This window comes from Mesoplodon bidens (assembly GCF_964165515.1).
Source record: "Mesoplodon bidens genome assembly, chromosome: 1".
Classification (NCBI taxonomy): Eukaryota; Metazoa; Chordata; class Mammalia; order Artiodactyla; family Ziphiidae; genus Mesoplodon; species Mesoplodon bidens.
The window spans coordinates 200,081,842-200,101,942 of NC_138176.1; the positions used below are offsets into that span (position 1 = coordinate 200,081,842).

A 20,101-nucleotide genomic window follows, 5' to 3' on the forward strand; every position below is an offset into this window, starting at 1 on the left:
CTCTTTTAATCTTACCTATCTGGATATTTTTGTACATAGAAGAAGATAAAATTATAAATTAAAATTCTTCTTATAAGAAATTTATATTTCTCAGGTCATTATAAAACACTCCTTTTGTAATGCATAATCTCTTCAACTTTAGAACTATGATTCATGGTTCATTAATGACTTGTTGAAATTTAAGATTTTTTCAAGAAAATTTTCTATTAACTGCCAGTCTGAAAAATGTCTGTTTAGTATACATTGCCAGTTAACTGAATGCACAATGAGTTATTAATGTGAAAAATACATCATTTATTACATATTCAATGACCTAATTTAGTTAAAAAAAAGTAAGATATAAAATGTTTTATTCTTAAAAGCAAAAAGGCATATAATTTACAGTGATTTAAATCAATGTATTTCAATAAGCATCAGAAAACCATTTGTGTTATTAACTAAATTTCAAGTAATTTATATTTCCTCTAAATATTTAGGGGGTGGATTAGCCAACTCACACTCAGATGTATTAAAACTATCTAATATGGAGTTTTAATAACCTTTTAAAAATGAGTCAATAAGTATTAATCAGTCCCTTTCAGAAGCTCTGGAACTATGGGGGAGACAGGAGTGTAATATACCCTCTCTCATCTTCCAGGAAGTTTAGTTTAGTTAAACTAAACTGTATTCACAGATGGAGCTAATAGACAACAGGTTTAAAGAATGGTTGCATGCTGGTCTCAAGTTTTTTTGCACCAACTCCTGGGCAAGCGGTCATATTCAAGAAAGAGACAAGGACGCCAGCTTTGTTCATCAGCCAGAGCTCAACACTTTAGAGACCATTTTGATTTAGATCAAACATATGTTGCATTGGTGTGTCTGGTTGAGCTCAGCCTAGGGCTCAAGTAATCTTCTGTTGTCTAAAGAGAAGGAATGTGTAAATATCAATAAAACCCAAAGAAGTTATTTTCATTAATAAGCTCTTATGCTATAGTATAAAATAGAAATAATGGTATGTGTCCTGGACTGTGTCACGCGGAACGGGATGGAATTCAGCTGAGGAGCTGAATGAATGGGTGGTACCAGGCCATCATTCTCAGGCATTTTTAAAGTGAAAATTAATCTCCTGAAATTCAAATTCCTCAGGACACTCAGAAAGGTACCTACATTAGGCTCTGAAGAATTTCTACAGTGCTGAGAACTTCAAACTGTCTTAAAAAGTGAAAAAAAATGATTCACATTATTTTTAAATAATGATTTAAAAATAAAATCCAAATAATGATTGATTCATTTTTTTAAGCTACAAGTTTATCTTTTAGTATAGATATGAAGTAATTTTGTTTCTCTTAAATTCTTCAGTTTTGATTTACATTACAGACTAAACAAACCTGAAAATTATAGATAACAGAAAAAAGAAAAGAAACCAAGCAGAGAAAAAAAAAAAACTTTTAGCAAAACTGTAGCTAATTGCAGGGTAGCCCTTTCTCCAGTGTAGATTATGAATAGTTTTGACACTACTATTATGGTCAGCTTAATTTTCAAACGTTATGTTACTGCAGTCCCTAGAAAGAATTGAAGTAAGCTGGCTTAAGTCACATTTACCAATGGCAAATGGTGCTGCTGGGGCATTCAGGCTGAGATCTGCCTAACAGGAGATATAAGTCCTTCTTCCTATTTACTGCTTCCACACACACCATTCCTGTGTGCTTGATGCCGTGCTGGCAGCCTGTCAAATCTTGTGTTAGACGCTGAGAAATCAGGTACATAAGAAATACCTTCTTCCCTCAATGCTATGTAGTCTGGTTTAGGAAAGAGTGTAACACTTCCTTCTTTATTTCCATTCTTGTGAGAAACATGAATTAAGTGCCTACCAGTTTTGAGGCACTAAGTATATAAAATCCCGATGCATGTCCAGAAGGTTTTCAGACACAGGAGATATAAATTATTTGAAATGAGAGAGTAGCAACTGTATAAATTATTTGAAATGACAGAGTAGCAATCTGAGAGAAATGCAGATTAATGTGATGAGGGGGTCAGAGGAAGAAAACTAATATTAATTAAATGCATATTATGTGTCAGACCTTCTGCCTGGCCTGGAATATACACTCAACACAATAGTCAGAAAATAGTCTCAAATTCTGTTCAAGACAATTCTTAAAGAGAGCAATCTCAGGACACAAGCCACATTTAGGTAGGAAAAAATGTTCCATGAATTGGTAAGAGAAAAGACCATATCTATCCTTCAGGTTTTCCTGATGTGGAAAAGATTCCCATTATGTTAAAAATACTTTTCATATTTAACAGTTAATTTTTGAAACGCATGCTAATTTTTACTCTAACTTTTCACTTTAGCAGTAGGGATAATTACTGTGAAATGTAATAGGAATTATGATGATCATTCACATTCATTAAAATGGAACTCTATATGCTGGTAGAATTGCTATAATTTAATATAGAATTCTGACAAGTATTGGCAAAACACCTATACATTTGACTATATATCCTTAAAAGAAATAAAGACATTTAAAAATATCCTCAAGCATACTTTTCAGTGTTTCTCACAATATATATATATAAATAACTGAAATAAAATTTTGCCTTACGTGTGTTCAAATTATTTGCATGTTCCTCTAATTATTATTAGCTCCAACTTCAGCTCTGTAGTAATCATTTCGACCTTCAAGAGATGTTATGTTCTGACAGCATATTATACAATACATACAAGCCCAGAATCACACATGGTATTCACTGCATCCAGACAAAGTTAAACTCCTGCCTCTAGTAGCAAATTTACCCTAATGATCCAATTTACCTGTTATAGGGGAAAAGAAATACCTCAAATGGTATACTATTAACCATATGTGTCATAGATATAGGAATTTTGACCCAAATAATTGTGTTAATAGTGTATTTAAAAAAAATAAGCAAAGTTGATAATAGTATATTAAATACAGTAATAGGGAATAGGAGAATGAGATAAATAAAAGCAAATGTTACATATTAAATTATTTATCAATAATAATTTATCAGTAACTTGAAAATAACAAAAAGATATTTATTAAACGTAACACTCAATGCCAATTAAATAAAATTTTATCCTCAACAGATAAGTAAAAGAACTATATATATATATATATATTTTAGATATTACCTCGAGGAGCCATTTTCAGTTTCTCTGCTGATTTCTTCAGTCTCTTAACTATTATAGTGCTTGCACTCAGACCTAAAGATTATTACTTTAATGCAAATGCAAATACTTTTCAAATATGCTGCATTTTCAATAAGTTCTACTTATTTTCCATAAAAACATTGTGACAGTATATTATAATTTTTAATCACATTATTGCTGAGCACGTAATAGGTGTTCTGAAAATAATAATCAGCTGCTTGACAAATATATTAAACTCTTTGAAAACATATACTTGGCTGTCCAAAGAACAGTTTCTATATCATATCTTGACTGTGAGCCCCGATTCTAATTTATGAATCTCCCTTTTTTTTTTGCAAGTTGAATTTTTCACTCTTTCAGAATTCTTACGACTCCAACTTTTAGACAAGAAACTTTTCACGTTAATTCAAGAGAAACAAATATACACAAGAACCAAATAATGGCTCATATAACATATCTGAAGCAGTTTCCTCCCCTCCAAATTCCCTTGAAATAGAGAATAAAATATTAGTTTGGTTCAGATTCACTAACATTGCTAAGCAATACTTTAAATACTTCAATAAAGTATCAAGAGACACAGTATTAGAAATTGTGAATATCCAAAGTTTCCCCCGTTAAGTATTTAAACCACTTCTGTGAACCTTTAGAGTGATGTCATTAGGAGTTATTACTTTTTTACCTCTTGTGAACACATAGAGAGATATAACACACCCACACATTTTCTCAAAGTGCAGACCTCACACATTTCATTTCAACGTACTATACTCCCTGATACAATGCTATATTCATTTCTCTATGGGCAAAACAATACAAGAATGTTCTTATAATATGTTGAATAGATGTTGATGCGAGTGGCCTGCTTCTCTGAAAGGAACTCAGGCTAAATTCGAACATCAGCATTTTGCAAAAGCCTAATCCGAATACCTTAAGAGCAATTTGCCAAAATATTAACCGTAAGGTTGATTTTAAAATGCAAGCATACCTTTATAGATTCACTTCTCAATTACACATAAAAGGGAAGAGAAGACAGGAAATTCATCACTAATGTTGCTCAATAAAAGTTCATCAAGCAGACGAGACAGAGCTACAGTACAATTTTGTGTATATTTGTGGTATAACTGAATTTTTCTTTTGGCGATTTCCTGTGGCTTTCTACCAAGATTAGAGAGAAATGTACAAGTCAATGCTCGTCTGAGCACTCACCTCACGTGGGTGATGAGGAGGGTGGCGGTGGGGATGAAGAAGTCATCAGCTCGGTTGAACTGCTTTCCCACAGGCTGGGTGTGGATGGTGTGATGTGGCACGTCCCCGCTGGCCAGGGTTATCACCTAAACACAACACCACATTTAGATCTTGGCCGTGCAGGCCCTTAATGGGATCAGAGATGAAATAAATCTCTGGCGGTTGTTTGCACAGGCTATTTGTTTTCAACCTCAAAATTAGTACATTGTTAAGCACATTGCAATTCTGCGTTTGCTTATTTTCAGTGTAAAAGTTTCTAAAAGAAAAAAATGGGAAACATCTTTTTCTAGAACAATTTCTGCCTAAAAGATAAAATAAATATACATATAGGTAACTTCTGCATTATAAAAATGTTATTGCTATAATAAGAAATATGAAATCAAGCGTACACATGACATAAATGAGATGCTGGCTTTCTTTTCTTTCTTCCTTCTTCCCTCCCTCTCTTTCTCTCCCCCTTCCTTCCTTCTTTCCTTCCATCCTTCCATCCATCCTTCACAACTTGATTGAGGAATAAATGATATATTAAAAAAAACCCTCCCCCTCCTATACAACAGAGTTGTAAACATAGGACAGAAAATTCTAAAATATATCATTTGAAATACTTTTGCTCTTAGAAATCTTAGAATAGATTACATATTTTAAAATTTTCCCTTTTATAAATTGAAAATGATAAATTTGAGTAAGTTATAATCAAAAAGGTCTCTTCTAACTATTCGTCATTAATTGGTTTTTAAAACTTTCATAGTTCATTAAAGAAGAGATCACTATATTTAAGCTCTTTTATCCCTTATATCCCATTTTGCATGAAATTCTATCAGTTCTTTCTTCTGATTTCTCATACCTTCACAGCTGTCCTATTGTCCCTGCTGCACAGCCACTGTGCTGTGTTAGCTTTTTAAAGTATTTGCCTGCCTTTATTTTACCCCTTTTAAATCCTTTCTACATATGGGCACCAAATCAAACTTCTTAAACTTTTGATTGCCTAAGTTAAATAGACTTTCTTCCCTCAAAACTGAGTGTCTTCCTTTGGTTTTTAGGACAGAAGGAGATAGCATTTTTAGTTTTAGATTTTTTTTAACCTAAAAGGTTAATTTTTGTTAATTGCAATAAGCATAATTTCGTTGAGTTACATTGGGAATTGCCAAGTTCAACAAAATAGAGTAATTATTATAATAGTCAAGAAAGGCTCAGTCATGTTACAGTCACAAACCAAAACAAAGCAGAAACAAATCTTTACTTCTTTACTACTTACTTCTTTACTTTTTAATAATAAAGACTTTTGTTTCATACCTCTTACTTTCCTAGAGGCCTTTGGCAGGATATCTATTGTTTTTAGTGTTTTTAATTCAATTTTCCATGAGGAAAGAGCAGCTAACTACCTTGAATGTTTCCATTCATGAAAGACCTCTTTTGTCAAAACTAATCATATGGCCTCACCCAACCAAAAGAAGCCCCCCACCCACCATGTGCCCAGAGGAAGAGAGAACCAAAGTATGTGATAATGCTTTAAAGACACCCTACCTATTTTATTAATGAGTAACAGTGAGAAAGTCCTCACTGGATTTTAGCCATTCATAATTATGCCTATAAGACTTTAATAAAACTCAACAGGGGTAATAACAATGGAACTCCTCAAATTTTCTTCCCTTTAGATTGTATAGAGGTACATAATTCTCAAGCTGCATGTACATGTATTTGAAATTAATAATAATACTTAGACTGACGGCAGCAATAATAATACTTATTGAGAGCTTGCTATGGGCCAGGTAACACACTATAATGTGTGCATTGCATCCCAAACTTACTGATGCAAAAATATTTCACGCCACTGAAGGCAGATTAACTGGACCTCTCTTCTGTGCTTGGCACCGTCCTAGGTTGTAAAAAATACAAAGCCACTTCCCCAGTTCCCTTCAGTCTGGACTTTGATGGGTTGAGGTCTTTCTCGCTGCTGGAATTGAGCAGGGAGTGGTGAATTGCCAGGTTTGGGACTGAGCTCACTGAAGGACACAGATTGATCTGTGATGCACCTCAATCAATAAGCCCAATCTTGCAACAATTCTGAACTCATTTCTAACAGCATCCTGCTGCTGGCCTGTCATTATGTGATGCCTGCTGCAAACCCAGAGCTACCACCTCCCACTGTCACCCCATCTGGCTGGGTCCTACTTCCTGGCCAATGGAAGAACACAAGGACTTTATTCCAAGTTGCTTCCTGGGGATATTTTCTTCTCTAATTGTTGTGCGTTTACAAGACATTACATACAGGTTGCAAAACGGTGCAGATGACAGACTAATGAGTTTTAGATTTTTACAGAATTTCTTAAGCTTTCATAAGACATAAGTGCCCTTTATAAAGAAAAACATACTTATAGGTATAATTATGAATGGCTAAAAACATACTATAATTAATTAATTATAATTAATTATAAATGTCACAGAGAATAATACATATTGCTTTCATAATCGACAAAGATGTACAGATTTAATTATACTCAACAGGAAAACACAAAGGAGGGCTTTCAGATCCTTGATAAAATGTTTTGCACCTTCAAGGGTAAGAGGGTCCCATTATAAAATATAACACATTAGGGCTAAAAACTTACTCCTAGCCCTCAAGACCTGGCGTCAATTTCTCTTTCCAGTCTAATCTTTCACCATCATGGCACAGGGACACTCTAGCAAAAATGAGAGTTTGACCATGTTTTTGGTTTCAATTCAATTTCTCTAGAGGAAAATCTGTTCCCCTTTCAAACAAATCTTAAATCCCATTTCTTTCGAAGATATTTTCTGGTAATCCTGTTGGGAGACAATTATCCATAAATATCTTGACGTTTCTGCAGAGTCAAGTCTTTCTGAGCAAAAAAAAAAAAAAAAAACACGCCACCTTGGTTAAAGGATGATGGTGCAGCAAAAATGCCTTTGGAAGCTAGAGATAGAGTATTTCTCCTGAGAGATTTAGAGACTTAATTCCTCTGAGCCAGTTACTGAGGTGCCAGGGTACTGACCTTCCCCTCCTCTCCCTGGAGAAGATTTGCATGCTTTCCAGACTAATAATCTCTTCTCTCTCACATGAGATGGTGGGTTGAGGTGCCAGCAGCCTAAAATAACTTAGAGACACATGATTCCAGGCTCCTCCTGCAGTAGGACTGTGCTGGTCACAAAGGGTGACACTAGCCTCACCACATCACCCCATAGGGGTTGGGGTCAGAGAATAAATACTAACAGGCTGCATGGGTAAGAAACGGTCTGTTCTCTGATCCAGAGACCCTGTGTTTCCTGTCAGTCTGTCTATCATCTATGATCTATCTATCTATCTATCACCTATTTATCATCTATCCATCTTATACATACATAAATACCCCCCCACACACTCTTCATGTAAATAAGTCTTGTTGTATGTCATATTTTAAGAGTAATTCTCAGTTCTTACATTTTATTTTATATTTTCAGTTGTGAAACTAACCTTTCACTTCCACCCACCAAGTATTTTAAAAATTCACTAAATCTTATTTGCATAATTTTTATTAGACATTCAGAGAAAAAGAACCTGTTTTTAGATGGCTGGACAATGTGTGGGAAATTTCTCATCAACTCTACAGATAGTCACTCTCAAAATGTATATATATGTATATATACCTCTATCTGTCAATTTTTCATGTAAACAATTTCAAAACATAAGCCAATTTCACAAAAATGACAGTACATATTCCCAATTAGAAATGAACCTGCACTCAGATAGTAAAGTACTATGTGTTTGGAGAACACTGGGGACCTGCTTTGAGACTCTGTCTAACTCTGGTCTCTTTCTCACAGGACCCGCCTTCCAGGCCCCATTTAAAAGAGATGGAAACAAGGAAATTCACATGAAAATTCGAGGGAGGTAGGAAATGTAAATCATAATATTTTTTTCTTAATGACTTTAGCTTTGTCATCGTAGGTTATTCTTTTTGCATATAAATCTAATGTTTGGAATGTCTGAACTAAAATATTTTCCAAGAAAAAAAGTACCTGAGAATCAATATTTTTCCCTTACTGTGAAGATCTAGGTGGAAGAATATCATTGTTAAATGGTTATGTGTCCAATTAGATACTGAAAGGTTTAAAGATCATTATTTTCTCTAATATACTGAAATGTACTTACCTGTAGTGTTGGAGAAGTCTTTTCCATGGTACCCCAGCTTAGCACCCAGACCTGATCATGTGATTTGTCATAGTGTAGTTTAACAGGGATGGGGTCTGTGCTTACTGCCTGTAATAGAAAGAAGTTGAAAAAGTTTTCAGACGGAAATATTAGTTTAAAACTTGGCCAAAAATTATAGAAAAATCCAAGAGTTTAGATGTCAGATTAAAAAGGTATGTAGCCAATTATCTAATTTTCTAAACCTTTATTTGATTAATTTGGAAATATGATACTTTACTCAAATATATTTTTGCACAATTTTGTATAATCTTACATTCATTCATTACCTATGCAAATTGTGTTTAATGGAGAAGCTATTTAGAAACTCAAGATATAAATGATTAATATGTGCATTTTAATCAACTGTTGAGTACAGGTAAGAACTATATTTATACTATTAGATTTTTCTATCCCACTGCTGGTTATGGCATCTGACCATTTATAATGCTAAAATGCCAACAATCTGATATATGGTTGTAACTCTAATAACAGATTACCTAATTTAGTTTCCTTAATGAGAAGTCTAAAGCCACAGAAAAAGAAGCAATTTTTTGTATCGTACTTGATATGGTAAATGTATTTTTCTGCTAATATTTATAATATCTAGCATTTACTGAAAACAAAACTTCCAAAACGCACATTGCTGCCAGAAAGTTATTTCACTCACGTTAATTCCAAGCTATTTATATCATAAGCTAATACCTTTTTGAAGTAATTTCCTGTAATATTAATAGTTGCACATTTTCTAATTTAATAACATAGAACAAATTGTTTTCAATAAAACAACCTTTATCCAATATTGAAAACATTTCTTTCCAAGCTCTATTGAATATCCTTAGAGAATTTCCCAAGTCCTAGTTTATAATGTAATTCTCTTCTCAGTGGATTAAATGTAAACTATAGTTGTAGTTGAATATATAGATTCATATTTTAACTAACACTTTGGCAATTTAATCTTACTAAAGTATTTCTTTTCTGAAATCTTGCCCTATATTTTATCTATTTAAAATTCTCAATATTCTTGGATTAGAATTAATTACTGGATTTCTGAAAAGACCTATTTAAACATTTCTGTATTAGTGTCCTCACCCCTTTCTTTCTGGCTAACAGAGCCACGATAACATTTTGGGTTCAGGTGGGCAGTGATATTCTCAGGGAAGGTAGCCCACCTGAGGACCAGCAGAGATTTAAGCCAATGACTAATCTTGTTCCCTTTTGACAAGTGTGAAATTTCCCAGACTCTCTAGAGGTGATGGGTAGTCACATGGCATATCCTAGTTTACACATTGTGAAGATTAAGGTGATGAATAATTTCTGAGAGTGAAGCATTTCCATCGAAAGAGACAATAGCAGTAGGAGACCTCCACGCACCACACTTTCTCCTTCTTCCTGCTTTGAATGCTGTCAGATGAGGATATTAAGCCTCAATTTCTAAAGCCATTTTGAGGTCATGAAACAATACGCTTAAGAAGGAAAAACCACCACTTTGAGGATTTAGCAGGACAAATATGAAAGTAGACTGAATTCTCCATGATAGTCTTGAATTGCTGCACAAACCTAGAATAACTATCCCAAGACTTGATGTTATTTGGGATAACTATACGGTTCTATTGCTTGAGGAATAGCTGGTCTGGTATTTGGTGAAACGTACTCAAGTGAGTGCCAGACGTTTCATTTTGATTCTTCATGTACTGATCAATAATTTCAACAGGTATATAGCAAAAGAGCCATCATTAATCATTACACTGATAACAAAGCAGTAAGATTCCTTTGATTTTTCATATTTTTCCCTTTATATGTTAAACCTGATCTATGTAGGATTATAATAGCCTATTTTGCGTGCAACTTAAAATGGAATAATCTTTGGGCATTTAAAATGTTAAAGACAAAATAGTTCAATAGGCAACAAAAGCAGCAATAACAAAAAGACCTCATTGTTAATCAATTGTTAGGATATGGTTATAAAAATAGCAAAGATCCTTAGATAACTTTATAAAGTAGGGAACAATTTGAATAAACATTTTCAGTTTGCCAGCTCTCAAAAATTTCTTTCCTTTTCACTTGGCCCTTCATAAATATTATCTTGTAAGGACATACCACAATCCATAGGTTCTGTTAATGTCCCCATAAGATGTGATAAGAAAACTGAGACACTTATCTTACCAGTAGTCATCCAGCCAGTGAACAGCAAGCCTGGTATTTGGGTCTGTGTTCTTTCCCAAAGTGGGAACCTCCCTACCTATGAAAGACCATTCTTCCTAGTTGACAGTTTCATTCCTGACAATGTGTGCATATGTTGCCCTCTTATTTATGCTTCATAGATAAGAAACATTCTTTTAGGTTTTTTTCTTTTGGAGGGTGAAGAGAAACCCATGGGACCCAAGGATATGCAGTATCATTTGTATAAGCAGTACAATCCCAGGGGAGAATCACTGAGAGGTAGTATACACCATGCTTATGAGCATGTATTCTTTTTTTTTTTTTTTTTTTTGCTGTACGCGGGCCTCTCACTGCTGTGGCCTCTCCCGTTGTGGAGCACAGGCTCCGGACACACAGGCTCCGCGGCCATGGCTCGCAGGCCCAGCCGCTCCACGGCATGTGGGATCTTCCGGGATAGGGGCACGAACCCGTGTCCCCTGCATCGGCAGGCGGACTCTCAACCACTGCGCCACCAGGGAAGCCCGAGCATGTATTCTGAAGCTGACTTCAAATCTTAGTGTCTTCACTTAAATTTAAATAATAATAATAATAACAACAACTTGGGAACTTACTAATGTTTTCTGTGGCTCAGTTTCCTCTATAATAAAATGGAGATAGTAATAACACCTACTTCAAAGGGTCATTGTAAATATTGGGTGAGGTAGTAAATATAAAGTGTTCAAGTATGCCTGATGAATGCTAAACATGATGGAAATACCACTGCTCCTACGATTAGAAAAACTAACTGAACTAGAGTATTTTCATGACAGCACTATAGTGTTTTAGAGATGTAATACCCTTATTTAGCAAATGAAGAAACTAGAAGAGGATATTTACTTTAATAATCACAGTCTCTGTCCTGGAAGAGTTTATAGGTGAGAGGGTGAAAGCAGAATTTAAAATAACTTGATGCATGTCACAAAATAAAAATAAGGGTCAAATGCCTTGGAAGATCAGAGGAAGAAGTACAGAGCAGGATGGGGGAGAAGAGGAAGTGATGCTTTAATTGAGCCTTAAAGTATAAACATTTTCTTTTATAAATGGCAGGACAGAGACAATTTTTTATTTACCTTATTTTTTTAAATTGGGATATATTTGCTTTACAATGTTGTGTTAGTTTATGCTGTAAAAAAGAGTGAATCAGCTATATGTATACCTATATTCCCTTCCTCTGCGTCTCCCTTCCACCCCTCCCATCCCACACTGCTAGGTCATCACAGAGCACCGGCCTGAGCTCCCTGGGCTACACTGCAGGATCCCACTGGCTATCAACTTGACAAATGGTAGTGTATTTTTTAAAGTTAAGTTATGAGAATATATTTCAGGAAGTGTCAGAAGGCAGTTCACAATTAAATTCCTTCAAATAAGTGAAGATATACGTTTTTGAAGGAAGAAAATATCAATTTTCAAAACAACTTCAGAATTTGAAAGGAAAAATCTATTTACAAGTTTTCAATTGTGCAGATACAAAACATTTTACGGAGGAAATGCTGACATGGTTTTCAGCAAGGAAATCATACAACAATGACAAAAATATGTGCAAACAACCGTACTCAGGGTCATCTTTCTATAACCCAATTTTCAGTCAAAAACCAAAAGTTTTCCTACTTAAATGGCCAATGTTTTGAAAGAGATAAATTACACGTGTTGACTTTTATAAAATATCTTCTGCTCTACTTTGGAAATTACTCTAAACATTCAATTTAGAACATTAGCTTCTGAAAAAGAGAAAGGCACTATATTTGACACACACAAGAAATTCGTGCCACAAGTAAGCCTGTAAGCCTGTGTTATAAAACAGATCTTATTTTTGAAAAAGACTGTATAGAGTCTATTATCCTTAATGGTCCTCTTTCTCCTCTACTTCCCATCCTCACACCCCGGCTGGACCTGCCTTCCAAACGCTGAGCCCTTTGCAGCCCCTGCCCTGCTCAGACCACACAGGGGGCCTCTATCACCTCTAACCTCATCTCCTGGTTTCCACCTTTCAACTTTCTACTCGTCCACTTTCTCGACAGATTTGTCAGAGTGCTTTGTTTTCTTTTCTTTTCTGGTGAGCATTAGGCAGATCATGGCACCAATTGGCTCAAAACACAATGTCTTCTCATTTCCCTCAGAGTAAAAGCCAAAAGCCCTTGTAATGACCTGTCTCTCCTGGTCTTCTTTCTCAGATCCTTCACCTTCCAGGCTCCCCACGATGGCTCCAATCCAGATGCTGTGGCTTCCTTGCTGTTCATCCAACATGCCGATCACGCTTCTATTTTTGGAGGCTTTTCCCCAGAACCAACTGCCTTCTCCAGATAACCCAGTGTCTACTTCTTGGACACCTTTGTTGAGAACTCACCTTGTGGGCGAGGCCAGCATGACCACTCTATTTAATACTGTAACCAGCCTGCCCTTCATCATTAACTTTCCCAATCCCACCTGGTCTGCTCTGCCATTTTACCTTTTCCAGTGGCACTGACCACTTTCCATACTGTAGAATTTACATATCATTTTTAGTATTCTTATTTTTTGTTGTTTGTCTCTATCCAGTGGGCTCTAGGCTCCAAGAAGGCAGGCCTTTTGTGTTTGTTTAGCTCAATGGTTTCACTTATGCACTTAGAACAGTAACTTGTAAACTATAGTATTCAATATATAATTAATGAACATCTACATCTACTTCATTGGGAAAAGCAAATTGCAAAATTGAACAACATGACAAAAGGCATTATAATTAAGGTCATGATTATTACTTTATATAACAAAGACAACTACACTGCACTAGGCTTGTTATGAACAAAGTTTTCTCTAAATATTTTACAAATACAAATTAGTTTTTTAATCTTCTTGACAGTTGTTTTGTTGACGTGTACACTATTGATATTTGTAAAGATAAAAGTAAACAAAAGACTAAGGGTGCCAATGTCCATCCCTACAGACTATAAAATTCCCACTCTTCTCTCAAGATAACTTCATACCCACTATCCAATATACAGATAAATTCAGGTCTCCAACTTTGGTCCATATGTTAAATATTTATAAAATGTAATATGATTTTTTAAGATAAAAATAAAAATAAACAATGTCTTGGGATTCCCTTCCCACAACTAGTCATTTTTCATTGCCCTTGTGTTACATACATTTTGTTTGGAGACCATTAGTGTAAATATTTTTTGTTTCTGCAGCCGTCGAGCATTTATCAAGGAAAATGATGTAAATCAATTTGTAATGTTAAAGAATATGTGATTGGGAAAAAGCATTGCACATATGCTTATCTTTCACCTCAAAATTACCTTCTGTGCATAGAATGCTCAATTAGTACTTAGTATAATTTGCATTTGACTACCAATATTATTTTGCTAGAAAAATTGTTTTCAAACTTTGCCTTGAGAAGCTCACAGAAATGAGCCTTATTCACAGCAGGTGCTTTGAACTGCCCCATAATAGAACAAAGGGGCTCATTTTTGATCTATTGAATGATTCTGTGAGACTTTGTTTAAATAAAATTTTCTGATACTATAGTTTGGAAATTTCTCTCCATCCCATAAACACTGTAATTTTCTGTACACAGTAGCCTTTGCTTGGCCTGGTGATATTCAGATAATTAAGCCACAATCTTTCTTCCAAAGATTTATTGATTTATGAGACATATTCAGAAGTATCTTTCAAATAACTTAATATTTTGTTATTGTAATTAATAGTAGTCTAAATATTCAGATCCTAGAATATTTCTTATTTTCCCATGTAAGTACCATTTTCAGTGTTATATTATCATGATGAATTATCTTCTTATCCTATTCCTTTGTAAAAATGTGTAAAATATACTACATAATGTAATAACAAAAAGGTTTTATCTGTTGTAGCTTTATAAAGATATTGATATTTTTTAATATTTTAAAACATTGTTTCAAACACTAAATAAGGATACAACTTACTTATAGTATGAGTTCTTTTTTTTTCTTTGTAGATCTATAAATTTTAACTCCCTCATAATCCCAACATACCTAGTGTGATACAAACTTATCAGTATTAGAGACCTTCAAGATGGCAGAGTAAGACGTGGAAATCACCTTCCTCTCCACAAATACATCAGAAATACATCTACACGTGGAACAACTCCTACAGAACACCTACTGAAAGCTGGCAGAATTCCTCAGACCTCCCAAAAGGCAAGAAACTCCCCACGAACCTGGGGAGGGCAAAAGAAAAAAGAAAAAACAGAGACAAAAAGATAGGGACGGGACCTGCACCAGTGGGAGGGAGCTGTGAAGGAAGAAAGGTTTCCACACACTAGGAGCCCCTTCGCGGGCGAAGACTGTGGGTGGCGGAAGGGGGAAGCTTCAGAGCCACGCAGGAGAGCGCAGCCACAAGGGTGCAGAGGCCAAAGCGGAGAGATTCCCGCACAGAGGATCGGTGCCGACCAGCACTCACCAGCCCGAGAGGCTTGTCTGCTCACCCGCCGGGGCGGGCAGGGCTGGGAGCTGAGGCCCGGGCTTCGGAGGTTGGATCCCAGGGAGAGAACTGGGGTTGGATGCATGAACACAGCCTGAAGGGGCTATTTCGCCACAGCTAAATGGGAGGGAGTCCAAGAAAAAGTCTGTAACTGCCTAAAAGACAAGAGACCATTGTTTCCTGGTGTGCGAGGAGAGGGGATTAAGAGCACCACCTAAACAAGCTCCAGAGACGGGCGCGAGCCGCAGCTATCAATGCAGACCCCAGAGACGGGCATGAGACACTAAGGCTGCTGCTGCTACCACCAAGAAGCCTGTGTGTGAGCACAGGTCACTATCCACACCGCCCCTCCTGGGAGCCTGTGCAGCCCGCCACTACCAGGGTCCTGGGATCCAGGGACAACTTCCCTGGGAGAGCGCACGGCGCGCCTCAGGCTGGTGCAACGTCACGCTGGCCTCTGCCACCGCAGGCTCACCCCGCACTCCATACCCCTCCCTCCCCCCGGTCTGAGTGAGTCAGAGCCCCCGAATCAGCAGCTCCTTTAACCCCGTCCTGTCTGAGCGAAGAACAGACGTCCTCAGGCAACCTAATGTAGAGGCAGGGCCAGATCCAAAGCTGAACCCCAGGAGCTGTGTGAACAAAGAAGAGAAAGGGAAATCTCTCCATGCAGCCTCAGGAGCAGCGGATTAAATCTCCTTAATCAACTTGATGTACCCTCTATCTCTGGAATACCAGAATAGACAACAAATCAGTCCAAAAACTGAGGCGGTGGACTTTGGGAGCAACTGTAGACTTGGGGTTTGCTTTCTGCATCTAATTTGTTTCTGGTCTTATGTTTATCTTAGTTTAGAATTTAGAGTTTATTATCACTGGTAGATTCGTTTATTGATTTGGTTGCTCTCTTCTTTATATATATATATATATATTTTTTTTTTCTTTTTCTCTTTTTGTGAGTGTGTATGTCTATGCTTCTTTGTGTGATTTTGTCACTATAGCTTTGCTTTTACCAGCTGTCCTAGGATATGGTCTGTCCTTTTCTTTTCTTGGTATAGTTTTTAGTGTGTGTTATCATTGGTAGATTTGCTTTTTGGTTTGGTTGCTTTCTTCTTTCTTTCTCTTTTTTTTCTTTTTTATTATTTTTAATTCTTTAATTTTTAATATATATTTTTTATTTTAATAACTTTATTTTCTTTTTTTCTTCCTTTCTTTCTTTTTGTCTCCCTTTTATTCTGAGCTGTGTCACTGACAGGCTCTTGGTGCTCTGGCCAGGTGTCAGGCCTGAGCTTCTGAGGTGGGAGAGCCAAGTTCAGGATATCGGTCCACCAGAGACCTCCCAGCCCCATGTAATATCAAACAGCAAAAGCTCCCCAGAGATCTCCATGTCAATGCTAAGACCCAGCTCCACTCAACGACCAGTAAGCTACAGTGCCGGACGCATTATGCCAAACAACTAGCAAGACAGGAACACAACTCCACCCATTAGCAGAGAGGCTGCCTAAAATCATGATAATGTCACAGACACCCCAAAACACACCAGCAGACACGGTCCTGCCCACCAGAAAGACAAGATCCAGCCTCATCCACCAGAGAACAGGCACCAGTCCCCTCCACCAGGAAGCCTACACAACCCACTGAACCAACCTTAGCCACTAGGGGTAGACACCAAAAACAATGGGAATTATGAACCTGCAGCCTGCGAAAAGGAAACCCCAAACACAGTAAGTTAAACTAAATGAGAAGACAGAGAAACACACAGCAGATGAAGGAGCAAGGTAAAACCCACCAGACTAAACAAATGAAGAGGAAAAGAGCAGTATACCTGAATAAGAATTCAGAGTAATGATAGTGAAGGTGATCCCAAATCTTGGATATAGAATGGAGAAAATAAATGTTTAACAAGGACCTAGAAGAACTAAAGAGCAAGCAAACAGTGATGAACAACAAAATAAATGAAAGTTAAAATACCATAGAAGGAATCAGTAGAAGAATACCTGAGGCAGAAGAATGTATAAGTGACCTGGAAGATAAAATAGTGGAAAAAACTACCACAGAGCCGAATTAAGAAAAAAGAATGAAAAGAATTGAGGACAGTCTCAGAGACCTCTGGGACAAAATTAAACACACTGAAATTCAAATTATAGGTGTCCCAGAAGAAGAAAAAGAGAAAAAAAAAAGGGACTGAGAAAATATTTGAAGAGATTATAGTTGAAAACTTCCCTGAGAAAGGAAATAGTCAATCAAGTCCAGGAAGTGCAGAGAGCCCCATACAGGATAAATCCAAGGAGAAACACGACAAGACACATATTGATCAACTATCAAAAGTTAAATACAAAGAAAATATATTAAAAGCAGCAAGGTAAAAATAACAAATAACACACAAGGGAATCCCCATAAGGTTAACAGCTGATCTTTCAGCAGAAACTCTGAAAGCCAGAAGGGAGTGGCAGGACATATATAAAGTGATGAAAGGGAAAAAACCTATAACCAAGATTACTCGACACAGCCAGGATCTCATTCAGATTTTATGGAGAAATTAAAATCTTTACAAACAAGCAAAAGCTAAGAGAATTCAGCACCACCAAACCAGCTTTACAACAAATGCTACAGGAACTTCTCTAGACAGGAAATACAAGAGAAGGAAAAGACCTACAATAACAAACCCAAAATAATTAAGAAAATGGTAATAGGAACATACATATTGATGACTACCTTAAATGTAAATGGATTAAATGCTCCAACCAAAAGACACAGACTAGCTGAATGGATACAAAAAGAAGACCCATATATATGCTGTCTACAAGAGACTCACCTCAGATATAGGCACACATACAGACTGAAAGTGAGGGGATGGAAAAAGTTATTCCATGCAAATGGAAGTCAAAAGAAAGGCTGAGTAGCAATCCTCATACCAGGTAAAATACACTTTAAAATAAAGACTATTACAAGAGACAAAGAAGGACACTACATAATGATCAAGGGATAAAATCAAGAAGAAGATATAACAATTGTAAATAGTTAGCACCCAACATAGGAGCACCTCAATACACAAGGCAAATGCTAACAGCCATAAAAAGGGAAATCAAGAGTAACATAATCATAGTAGGGGACTTGAACACCCAGTTTTCACCAATGGACAGATCATGCAAAATGAAAATAAATAAGGACACACAAGCTTTAAATGATACATTAAGCAAGATGGACTTAATTGATATTTATAGGACATTCCATCCAAAAACAACAGAATACACTTTCCTCTGAAGTGCTCATGCAACATTCTCCATGATAGATCATATCTTGGGTCAGAAATCAAGCCTTGGTAAATTTAAGAAAATTGAAACTGTATCAAGTATCTTTTCCTAACACAAAGCTATGAGACTAGATATCAATTATAGGAAAAACTCTATAAAAAATAAAAACACATGGAGGCTAAACAATACACTACTAAATAACCAAGAGATCACTGAAGAAACCAAAGAGGAAGTGACAAAATACCTAGAAACAAATGACAATGAAACCACAACAACCCAAAACCTATGTGATGCAGGAAAAACAGTTCTAAGAGGGAAGTTTATAGCAATACAATCCTACCTCAAGAAAAAAGAGACACCTCCAATAAACAACCTAACCCTAAACTTAAAGCAATTAGAGAAAGAAGAACAAAAACCCCACAAAGTTAGCAGAAGGAAAGAAATCATAAAGGTCTGATCAGAAATAAATAAAAAATAAATGAAGGAAATGATAGCAAAGATCAATAAAACTAAAAGCTGGTATTTGAGAAGATAAATGAAATTGATAAACCACTAGCCAGAGTCATCAAGAAAAACAGGGAGAAGACTCAAATCAACAGAATTAGAAATGAAAAAGAAGTAACAACTGACACTGCAGAAATACAAAGGATCATGAGAGATTACTACAAGCAACTATATGCCAATAAAATGGACAACCTGGAAGAAATGGACAAATTCTTAGAAAAGCACAACCTTCCGAGATGGAACCAGAAAGAAACAGAAAATATAAACAGACCAATCACAAGCACTGAAATTGAAACTGTGATTAAAATTCTTTCAACAAGGGCTTCCCTGGTGGCACAGTTGTTGAGAGTCCGCCTGCCGATGCAGGGGACACGGGTTCATGTCCTGGTCCGGGAAGATCCCACATGCTGTGGAGTGGCTGGGCCCGTGAGCCATGGCTGCTAAGCCTGTGCGTCCCGAGCCTGTGCTCCACAATGGGAGAAGTCACAACAGTGAGAGGCCCGTGTACCGCAAAAAGAAAAAAAAAAAATCAACAAACAGAAACCCAGGACCAGAGGGCTTCACTGGTGAATTCTATCAAACATTTAGAGAAGAGCTAACAGATATCCTTCTCAAACTTTTCCAAAATATAGCAGAGGGGGGTACACTCCCAAACTCATTCTACAAGGCCGCCATCACCCTGATACCAAAACCAGTCAAAGATATCACAGGAAAAGAAAAAGAAAACTACAGGCCAATATCACTGATGAACATAGATGCAAAAATCCTCAACAAAATACTAGCAAACAGAATACAATAGCACAATAAAAGCATCATACACCATGATCAAGTGGAGTTTATCCCAGGAATACAAGGATTCTTCAATACACACAAATCAATCAATGGGATAAACCATATTAACAAATTGAAGGAGAAAAACCATTTGATCATCTCAACAGATGCAGAAAAAGCTTTTGACAAAATTCAACACCAATATATGATAAAAACCCTCCAGAAAGTAGGCATAGAGGGAACTTACCTCAACATAATAAACTACATATATGACAAACCCAGAGCCAACATTTTTGTCAGTTGTGAAAAACTGAAAGCATTTTCACTAAGATCAGGAACAAGACAAGGTTACCCACTCTCACTACTATT

The 20,101-nt window shown here is 36.4% G+C and overlaps 1 protein-coding gene across 3 annotated transcripts in view; it reads right to left on the reverse strand.

The window, feature by feature from the left end:
• Positions 1 to 20,101, reverse strand: part of FSTL5 (follistatin like 5) — a gene marked incomplete at both ends in the record, with an annotated part of 533,648 nt that overhangs the window by 34,483 nt on the left and 479,064 nt on the right. For all 3 annotated transcript variants that reach the window (XM_081250998.1, XM_081250997.1, XM_081250996.1), the window contains 2 exons: positions 4,352 to 4,476; positions 8,538 to 8,645. In XM_081250998.1, coding sequence (XP_081107124.1) covers positions 4,352 to 4,476; positions 8,538 to 8,645 — 233 coding nt within the window. The remainder of the gene's footprint in view (positions 1 to 4,351; positions 4,477 to 8,537; positions 8,646 to 20,101) is intronic.